Raw genomic sequence first — 10,978 nt, 5'->3', positions numbered from 1 at the left:
ACGGTAGTTGATAGGGGGTTTATGGCAAGTAACCACCTCTGCAAATCCAATCACTGCCTTCAATTTCTCACACGTAGGCAGGCAGCAAATGATCCAATTGTCTGACATGTATTACAACAGCAATGCAAGGCACTGTAACAGGAGTACAGATGAAGTGGTATTCCCCCATATAATATAAAGGAAGAATAAACAGATTGATAAAGGCATGAAATAATCACAACCAAAGCAACAAATGAATCACCATTTATAATGTACTCTTTCATAAATATCAAAATGTATAATGAAAACAAGAAGATGACAGGACCAAAACTGTGACAAGAACAGTCTCCCTGACAGCCCTTGAACCTTACACACTTGACCAATAAAACCTCTCGCAAACCATGTCCATTAATGCTCCTTTCCTTACTGAAGCAAGACTCAACCGCAAAATTTTTAATATACACATTCTACAGACAAAACAAAAAGGTTTCCACCTTTGCTCGCATACTTTGCCAAACCAACAGCAAGTCGGCACAGACTCAAGCCCAAATGAATGACATTAATGAGAAAGAATGGAGTATCAAATATTTGATTCACACGTAGCTACAGGTCCGGCAGCTTCATCGTATTGGAGAAAAGCTTGTTAGCTTCCACAGCATTACGACGATAGCATTGATTGCAGTGCTACCTGCTGTTGAGGCTGCAAGGATGACCATATTGAAGCCAGGGTGGCTGGTGGTAGTGTTTGCTGAAGCTGCCTCAACAGAGTAATCATCCTACTACCAGTCTGCTCTGTCGCCAGATCCTTACCGGCACATAGAACCTACAGGAAAAAAAAAACACATTACAACATGGCAAACCGATAAAAACAAAATTCTTGATTTTCAATCATCTATCTAAAAAATGGGCATAGAGAGGGTGAAAGGCAACATGAACCAAAAACAACTGTCGGTGAAGTATCAAAATAGACTCTGAAAAAGATGTTTCCATCGCTCCACTACCAAACGAGACAACGAAAACAAGAATCCAAAAGAGAAAAACAAAACAAAATAGGATAATGAATTGGATCCAACAACTACTGGTTCAAAATTGGGATTGTTTGAAGAATGCTATTTTCTGATGACAAGTATCAACCTAAACAGGTAGTGTAAATAGCTAACCTCAGCAAAAACTGAAACAATTTTTGGGAGGTACTCGTTGTTGGCACCCAGAAGCTCTCTGTCTGACCTGCAAGCAGGAAAATATGATTAAAACATAAAGAATCAGATGACAAGCTACCTGACACAGAGAGGAACAGTAGATTGACTGCTGTCAAAGCAGGTCAAGATGACCTTGACCGATAAAACAGCCATAGCTCAAAGAGACTTAACAAATGTTATGAAGAACGGGTTAATACACTCCAACTTTATTCGAGGGAATATTTTCTTTGACAAATATTTTATCATCAAAACTAAACCTTATTAGCAGAGATGGTCCCAAGCGTCCCTGGATTGAACCCTTAGCAAGGGCTAAGCTAAACCTATGTAACGCTATGGGAACAGCTCTTTTTGTCCGCTTTCCACTATGCTATATGGATGGGCTACCTTGTGAAATAAAACATCACATGTGAGTAGCATCTAGAATAGATTCCACAGCAACTAAGAAAATAAAATTGAGTAGCTATTCAATGTATTTAGAAGCTTCATCTGACCTAAACAAAGTAACAAACAAACTAAAAATGTCTTTGCAGCTCCACTAGAATGCTGAACTCCTAACCAAGTTATGGTATTAGAATTTTGCTCAAATCTTATGTTTGGCTAAAACTAGATTATTGGCATTTGGTTGGAGAATTGGTTGAAAGTAGCCTTTGAGTTTTTTCAAATTAGAATTTTCTTTTTAAGCCCGAAAAGCAAACTACAGAAATGCAAAAAACGTTACACCAGTTTTCCGACCAAATGCCCCATGACTTTGTATTCAATTCATTTGCATATATGCACATTTGGATCAGATGGAACTAATGATAATATGTGGAGCAATTAAACAATTGCTGAAAATAAGTGGAACAACCTATCAGTTCACAGAACCTAAGCCAACTATAGCTTAAGACCACCAATAAATTGACTGACATCTTTGATCCATGACCTATTAACAGGATACAAGCTACAGCAAACCGATCCAATACCTTTCGACCATTGAACAAAGTTGGTCGTGAACAACCTTGGCTTCGATCAGGTCACCTTTTATCGGCAGGGAATTCAACCAAGCAGGAATGACCTGCCAAAAAGTCTCTGGTGTAAGAATCAAAGAAATCACAATAACATTACAAGGTTCTCCAACAACAAGCTAAGGCTAGTGTTATAGCAAAATCAAAGACATTTGTATAAAGTTAAGCGAATAAGACTCAAGAAACTATCAAGTATGTGATTGATAGAACATAGAAGTTGATTGCTTTCCATTCTCAATAGAACGCAACAACATAAATTGTTTATAAAAAAAGTTATGTGCCATCCAATCACCAATTACATTAGATTTAAAGTCTCTACTCTTACTGAAATAGTTATTAGAAGTGTTCCGAACGCTTGAACATTGACACATTGCAAAATGGAATAATAACGCCCTTCACCCATTCAATCCAAGCACAATTTGTCTCAAGCATAACCTAGCTAAAATCGTGGAATTTGTACGCACATTGACAAAATAAAGGATTTACAGAAAAAATACCTGGGCCGAGTCAATGCTGTCACGATGAAAATTACATATCTTCCCTAATGCTGAAACAGCGTTGTCATATGCCATTACATTCTCAGGATGTAGAGCATTTGGATGCCTTAAAACAACATTGAGCCTTGACAGAGCCTCTGAATTAAGGTAATGCAATGAAGTTAAAATAGAGCACATTACACATGCCGCCCACCCTACTGCTCCAGGAAAAAAAGGAAACGTTTCCAACACCATAAATACCTCCTACTAGAGACTTGAAAACAGAGCCACCATATTCTGCACATACACCAAGTCCATATACAGCAGCCTGGATATGACATTAATGGGGTTCAGATAAATGAATTAGCATGTCAAAATTGTCTAAAGTAGGCCACAACCACTTAGCATATACAAACCTGTCTGACATCCGGGCTCTCATCATTGCATGCTTCCAAAAGGAAAGGAAGATATGTGTCATAATACCTAGATTGCAAAGGAGGAAACAGTTGTGTTTAAATTCACATCATAATAGCTCCAATTAAAGACAACCTGCATAAAATAGACCTACTTTAAAGCTGCTTCATGGCACTGCTCTGCAACATCATCAAAGATACAAATTGCTATTCTCCGTTCTTCAGCTGTTTTATCCTTGCCCTTAATAGATGCAGGTGGGGAAGTTAATACGAATGAGATATATCACCAAATTAAAAGAAATTACTTGGCAAGTGTTACATTGGAAACCATGCAGGATACTTACCCACATAGGCATTAGATATGATGAGAGCTCATCAAAGAAGGGCAAGAAAGCTGCCTTGAATGTTTTGATCAGTGTACCCAATATTTCACCAACCTATACAGATTTCAATAAGATAAGCCTGATAAATGTGAAAGACATGTATAGAGATAAACTTATCAACCACTCATTCTTGAGCATCAATCTTATGTCAAACATACTTGGTCAAATACTTCTTCTTCTTGCTCATTTTCCTCCCTGAGCAATTCACTCTCCTCAGCATCAAAGTCTTCAGCTTTTGCTCTCTCTGCCCGTTCTCTCTTTCGACTTGAACTGGCCGTGATGGCCTGCTTTATCTCATCCACAATGCTTCGGACCTGCCCTTCATCCAAGAGTGGTCCAGATATCTGAAGAAGTCCAGAGAAAAATTCATAATAAGATTGAAATATAAAGCGTCCAAGGAGTAAGAGCAAATTCATATATGTTGCAAGACATACTTAGGTCCTGGAAGTGCAAGTTCAACAATCATTTCCAGGTGTCTAGTAATTAATTGTTCCCCAAGACGTCTTATAGCTCTCTCAAGTTTTATGACCAACTCATATAAACTATAACTCACTTTATACAAAGTAGACTATCAATAAACAGGAATTTTGTTAAGTCTACATCATTCTTTTGATAAACCAGAATCTCCAAGCAATCACGTGCCAAAATGGTGTCAAAAATATTTATGTACAAATTGCTGAGATGGTTCAACCAGTCATTCATCCGATCAACCCAACTAATAAGTGTTTCTTTCTTTACACCAAAAGTATAACTGGAATTGATATATCTTTTAATAGTTGATAGATCGATCAGATAACCTTCTATTTCTTTCATTCCAAATAATCCAGAAAAAACCAGTGGAAGTCTATCACCATTGCTCCACCATGCCTTCTGCTAATACCGCCAACTTCTAGCTGTGACCAGACTAACATAGTGTTCAAGTGCAACAGCTGTTGTGCTAGTCTGCTAGATAACTCCAGATTTACTCAAAAAGGAGGCTCTGCTGGAAGAGAAGCCCTCTTCTGTAAGAATTGAAGTGGTTTTCTTTTGCTTGAAGTACAACATCCCAGTTTAACCTTGCTAACTGTCTCATTTCAATCTCGGGAAAAGGTGTACTAGTAGGTTAGAATGATACATAATCAATATATAATTTACTGTGTGAGCGCCATTTTTTGGGATTTTCGTAAAGCCACTGAAATCGGAAAAAAAAGGCTATATCAAGCATGGATCTGACGAGAACGTCAGCTGTAATGGTTAATTATATTACTATATTCAGTATTTAAAGAAAAAAGAACCCAGACCCCACGGTATGGGATAATATTGGGTATGTTGTTGTATTTAAAGAAAAAAGAAAAAGTTCAATGAAAGCAAACCAATAATTCTATAGAAGTTACAGTTACTGGCATCAAAGAAAGAACAATCTTAAAATAACCAACCTGTAGGCACTCATTCAATGCATCCAACATACTTGCACATATTTCAGTATCAGGTTCCTGTGATGGATAGCAGCAGAATTGTTACTGACTAGCAATCCAAACCCAAAGTACCATAATCATTTCCAAGAGCAAAAAAAAAAATTAACAAGTTCAAGTCAACCTTATGCAAAGCCTCCACCAAAGCTGGTACTATGTAGTCGGATAACTGCTTGACGTAGGACTCATTTCGGCCCTGAGCAATCCCTTTCTCTACAGCCAGTTTAGCAGACCGTAACAGCTCCGGCATAGCTATAACCAATATACAGTATCATTTCAGTAATTGGAAAAATTACCGATAACCAAACTAGAGCAGAATAAAATAGATATAACAGAATCCCACCTGAAACTGCAGCTTTCCTGACTTCCTCATGGAAATAGAATTTCAGAAGCGGAACTAATGTAGGAGCGACCTGTTTCAAGAATTAGCATACTTGTTTAACTCGAAATGCAATAAAAGACTTCACTCAATGCCATATAAAACATCCAAGTAATTAATGATGCCAACCTGGTCAATCCACGGGTAGAAACCTTCCTTTAGCTCATCGGCATAGCAGCATAGCATATTACAAGCTGTAGCCTTCTCCTCTAGGACACTTGTTTTGATGCCTATCCTTTTATCCCCAAGAGTTATGGTCTCCATGCTGCATCACATTAAACTTAGACAAAGTCTTGGGAAACTCCAATTATCTAAATCACTACATGGTAGCCATCCATAAAACCAAAGTCCTAACATAGCAAACTATGTCCTCAAAGTTTATTCTATATGAAAACTAATGAAAGTAAGAAAGGTCACAGTGTAATCGACTTCCATAAGAAAACATCAGTTGTTGATGCAAAAGAATCCACCACTAGCATCACATCTTAGTATTATAGTGACTCTGTTACCTTTTAACAAACTGGTGCGAATTACCCTCGTGGTAACTAGACTAAACGTGGGATATGCATATACCATATTTAATGGCATGGGGACGTAATTAGCAATTTTACATGAGAAAGTCATAAGCCCAAAGTATCATATGGCACATTATTTGCCAATTCTGACTTCTACCCCCACCCCCCACCCCACACACACACCCAATTTTCTATACAAGATTGAATATAATAATTACCGGAACTTAGGAGGCAATAACTTTCTAAATTAAATAGGAGGCAAACTTCATTCTAAAAGATTTACCTGTCGTCATCTGAATCATCAAGTTCATTGTCTGAATCTGCAGATGATATGGTCACATCAGGCTTTAGTTGAGCAGATTGAAGCAAAGGAGGCATGACTACACTCATGTATGGAAGGAAATCCTGTCCCAAGCACTTGCAAAGTCTGGCCCAAGCCTACAATGTAACAAAAAATGTAGTGTGACCATGTTAAGATGAAGCTCCCAGATTTAAAACCAAGTGATGTACCCATACCTGTAGCATGTAACTAGTAGTAGGGTCATCTGTCTCCATTTGTGATCCTTGCAATGACATAAGCACTTCCATAACCTTAATGACAACAAAGTTTTAAGAATAAGCTCTATGGTATAATGCTTTGAAAATTGGACCAATCTGGATAAAAAACGAATGAAGCCACATATCTATAAGGGCACTAACAGATGTGTCTAACCATATAAAACTAGAAAGTTCTATCTCAAGTTAAAGCTGGAGAACATGGCAGGAAGCTTATCATGGCCATACGTTCATATTCCCATACTGACCTGCTTTGCGTCATCTCTGAATTTATCTTTGCCTACAGCCATCCCTACCAGACTTATGCACTCCATGGCTTTGGCTCGAAGCATGCGATTAGATTTATCAGTTGCATTTACAAGGATAGTTTTCAAATACGGCATTACAGCATCATAGTACTTCTGGAAGTGCTCCTATTAAAACATCATGTATTAGCCATTATCATCCAAACTGAACTCAAGATATAATGGACAGAGTAACTGCAACAAGGTACTCATAAAAAAACGCAACAAGGTAACACCTGGGATGAATCAGCTACGGAAGCCAAGGCAGTTAATGCTCCCTCTTGCACCATTTGATTGCCATTCTGCGTATCAGAAGATATTAAAAAAGAAAAAGAAACCATGAATCTCTTGCACTTTTCAGTAGTGAGTTTATAATATGATGTTCTCTCGTTTGTCATACCTGCAGAAGTACAAGAAGTTTGCTAACTATTCCATCTAGATAAGGTGTCAGAATTTCTGGCGTGCAGTTCTCACTGAAGTTGAGGACAGCTGATGCAGCATGTGCCTGTGAATATCCCAAATTGAAAAGGAAAAATTAGTGCTGGTGTTGCATGCATCTGAGCCAAACACTTAACATAGTACCTTAAACACCCTTGTCACTTCAGAGTAAATATCTAAATAATTGGAAGTGCCGTGTACCACTAAAAATCCAAGACCAAAAACTACATTATTTCAGAAGTTTATTTAAAAGCATCATCTAACATTCTAGATATCTCTATACACGTCACAAAGTTGAGTGATTGATCCACATTTCCCATAGTTGGATCTAGGAAGATATATTTTTGGAGAAAATAAATGATCATCCTCAATAATTAATCAGGAAGGTTAACATATATATAACAAAGTAATCTATCATCCTTAATTTGATCAAACCAAAAAAATGACCACGCCAATGATCAACCAAATATACTGAAGTAATATCTCTTTTTTTTATAACCGAGAAATCCCCAACACATTTCCACTTAAACACCATGCTTTTGTATGTGAAAGGGTGCGAACTCATGACATGTGCTTAACCCACACATCACGTGATGTGCTCTTACCACTAGACCAAAGTCCAGGGCTAAAGTAATATCTCTTTCTTAAGTAGATGTAGCAACACAATTGAAAACCAAACAGGGATGAAATCAAACCATTTGAAGACCTCCCAACCACATGTGAAATATAAAACAATTCCCATATGTGTCAAACATTATGTTCTGCTACTGCTTAAAACACATTTTCATAAAAGCTACAGCATCTAATATGGGGTCACCATGCCACCAACACAAACCTGTACTCGTGGATTTTGGAAATCATCCATAGCTGCCGCTAGTGCTGGCAATACACGGTTATGATACTGAACTTGCAAATCTGGACCCAAGTCGGTTGACAACTGGCCAATTGCATTAATAGCTGCCCACCTCACTCGAGGATGAGGATCCTGGAAAGAATTGAGAACCATGTTGACCACTTGCTCCAAATTCTTAATCATCACCTATTACAGGAAAGGTATAGTGTCAAAGATAACAAGTTAAAAACCATAAAAGAGTAAGCAGAAGTGTTCAGTCCAACAAACAAACAATGCTTGAGTATGCAATCCAGCAATTGTAAATAAACACTTGGATGAGCATCACAGCAGGTAACAGTCCAACAAACCAACAGTAGTTAGATTACAAAAAATACTCCGCCCGTCCCAAAAAGAATGGCAGGCTTTGGAGTACAAGGTCAACATTGCTTAATTTCAGGCATAACTTATTTGACTTCTCTTTTTCTCTTAAAAAAGAAGGTTAGATATCTGGAAACTACATTTTAAATACTCCAGAGCATATACCAATCAAAAAACTTTCTTCAAAGCACAGTTTTTCATGGTGGAAAACAGTTTAAAATGTTTTAAAAAGTAAAAGTCAAAGATAAACCATTTTGACAAGCAAAATAAAATGCAATTCTTTACAGGATTAGCTTTAGGCACTAATGAGAAGAATACCAACAATGGCCAAAGAGTGAAAGCAATAAATGACATGAAGCAGATCATTCAGTAATGATAATAGGGTATGTACGACAACAAAAATATAGATGCATGCATACACTTAAGAGTGCATCAAAAAGCACCAAAACTCTGCCACAAATTCAGTGAAAATGTTTTTAAGGTCATTAAGACAAGGTCCTAATAAATATCAATCAACTAGTCGGCTATATGAATATATCTCTGTCTTTCCTCAACCCTCATATATTGAGGATAAATATTTCTCAGAATGTAGAGTACATACATATTCAGGCCCATTTCATTAAGACTGACTCTTTTTAAGATAAATAAACAATGGAAACAAATATCTCATCAGTACCTTAGAACAACCTTCAGCAATCTGAGCAAGGGCAATGAGAGCAGCATGGTGCTTCTGCCACTCAGGTGCTGCCAAGTAAGAAGGTAACTGTTCTGAAGCAACAGGAACAATAGTGTTACCGCCCAATGCAATAGCTAACCTATCCAAACACTCCTGCCCCACACTATAGTTACTCGTTTCCCCTGCATCCTCATGCTCAGCTTCAGCACTATGCCAAACAGCTTCATCCTCAACATCTAATAACATCTTCATCAAAATAGCAAACAACCTACTAATAAACTGCGGCAATTTCCTCATCATTCCTGGAGCACGTTCCCTCGCCTCCGCCAAGGTAATCACAAATTCAATTGCCAAATGCCTTGTTCCCTCCTCTAGGCTCTCCGCCTCAGCTACCTGCAACATAGCCCCTACAACATCCACGAGCTGTCTCCTCAAGAACCTAGGCTCAGTCCCTGCTAACTCAATCAACAACTCTAATGCTTCTTGTGCTGTAGCCTCTTGACCACTGTTCAAGGCCTCGGTCAACGTTTTCATCATAGCAGGCAATAGATCCTGAAACCTATCCCTCTCGCTTGAGCTGGATAAACATTGTATGAAATTGATGACAGCACTTAATGCCGCAATCCTCACATCCGGATTCGGAGAATTATTCAGTGTCTGCAGGAACACCGAATGCAAATCCTTTATATATGGAACCAAAATCTCACCGATATATTGTGCTAATTGAGCAAATATCAGAAACGCAGACTCCTGTAACTTTGGTGAATCGCTGGTAACACACTGAAACATGAATGGCAGCATTTCAGGCCATTGATTTTCCGGCAGAATGGACGAAGCGAGCTCGGAAACGGTGTCGCATAATTTCTTGATAATCGATTTGGATTCTTCGCGCTGGATACATGTGAGGAGGACAGACTTAATACCGGACCGAGTAGACTCGGTGAGTTTGGGCCAGATAAAGGAGTCGTCACGAGTTAGCAGTTTACGAAGGAGGATAGCGGACATAGCACGGGGCTCGATGTGTGGGGAGGAAGTGAGAAGATTGGCGAGTTTGAGAGCGAGTGAGTTGGGATCGTTCTGCTTGATGAGGTTGAAGATTGACTCAGCTTGGGATCGTTGCTCGTTGGAGGTTGACATGAGGTGGGAGATTAGGGTTTCGAATGGTGCCGGGTCGGCTCCCAGTATGGCCGCCAGCTGGGCTTGTTGGTACTGAGTTGACTCGGAATCCATGACTGATTCGCAGGCTGTAGGAAGAGAGAATTAGGGTTTATCTGACGGAAATGATGGAATAGAGAGTGAGAGGGAGAGGGAGGGAGATAGAGAGAGAGAGCTACGACCTATGGGCTATGGCTATGGCAGTGGTTATGGAGGAGTGGTGGCGCTCTTCTCTGTGAAATTCGGGGTTTCTCTCACACACACTCGCACGCTGAGATGTGTGTGTCGCAATGGATATATAGCGGCGAAGAGCACGTAGTTGCAGTGGGAGAATTTGGAGGGTTTTTGCCTTTGAATTCTTTTACTTTTTTTTTCTTTATTCTTTAATATGAATTTTTGAGTTATATTGTATTAAGGATAAAGTTTGAAATCAAATACCTCAATGGTAAGTTTGATGTCACGTGACCAGTAGTTCACATGAATGCAGGTACTCAGTGACGGAGGCACATAGTATCAAGCGGGTTCAACTGAACCCGTTTTATTAAAAAATAATATTGTGTATATGTATAAATTAATATTAAAGTTGCGTAAATTTTGTATAAATATTTTACGATTAAAGTTATGTATTTCTAAGATTGAACCCGCTTGCACAAAATTCTGAGTCCGCCACTGCAGATAATGCGCATAACAAAAGTTTAATGCACTGTATCAAGGATAAAGTTTAACGTCTAATACGTACCAACTCTAAAGTTGTCATAACTTTTTATTTAATTGAACTAAATACTTAATTTATATTCAAAAGGTATCTACTAATGCTAATGTGATATAGTATTTCAAATTGTGTCTGAATTGAGCTAAGAG

The 10,978-nt window shown here is 38.5% G+C and overlaps 1 protein-coding gene across 1 annotated transcript; it reads right to left on the bottom strand.

Moving 5' to 3' along the window:
* Nucleotides 1–233: 233 nt before the first annotated feature.
* LOC104109627 (uncharacterized) lies at nucleotides 234–10,418 on the bottom strand. Its single transcript, XM_009618978.4, has 20 exons — nucleotides 8,963–10,418; nucleotides 7,912–8,115; nucleotides 7,039–7,143; nucleotides 6,875–6,940; nucleotides 6,603–6,767; nucleotides 6,316–6,390; nucleotides 6,083–6,237; nucleotides 5,414–5,549; nucleotides 5,249–5,318; nucleotides 5,030–5,157; nucleotides 4,870–4,926; nucleotides 3,613–3,798; nucleotides 3,416–3,508; nucleotides 3,227–3,312; nucleotides 3,075–3,141; nucleotides 2,920–2,986; nucleotides 2,680–2,816; nucleotides 2,141–2,232; nucleotides 1,140–1,206; nucleotides 234–802 (listed from the first exon to the last, which is right to left on the bottom strand). The coding sequence occupies exons 1-20, from the start codon at nucleotides 10,190–10,192 to the stop codon at nucleotides 638–640; spliced, it is 3,351 nt and encodes a 1,116-aa protein (XP_009617273.1). The 5' UTR covers nucleotides 10,193–10,418; the 3' UTR covers nucleotides 234–637.
* Between the last annotated feature and the right edge of the window lie 560 nt (nucleotides 10,419–10,978).

This window comes from Nicotiana tomentosiformis, chromosome 12 (assembly GCF_000390325.3).
Source record: "Nicotiana tomentosiformis chromosome 12, ASM39032v3, whole genome shotgun sequence".
NCBI classification, from domain to species: domain Eukaryota; kingdom Viridiplantae; phylum Streptophyta; class Magnoliopsida; order Solanales; family Solanaceae; genus Nicotiana; species Nicotiana tomentosiformis.
The sequence above is the reverse complement of the archived record's forward strand: the minus strand, read 5'-3'. Positions and strand labels throughout refer to the sequence as shown.

Coding starts and splice junctions, on each gene's coding strand:
- LOC104109627 (XM_009618978.4), bottom strand. CDS start 10,192: ATGGATTCCGAGTCAACTCAGTACCAACAAGCCCAGCTGGCGGCCATA. Junction 8,116..8,962: donor TTGCTGAAGGTTGTTCTAAG/GTACTGATGAGA, acceptor TTCCTGTAATAG/GTGATGATTAAGAATTTGGA. Junction 803..1,139: donor TTGTTTCAGTTTTTGCTGAG/GTTAGCTATTTA, acceptor TTTTTCCTGTAG/GTTCTATGTGCCGGTAAGGA.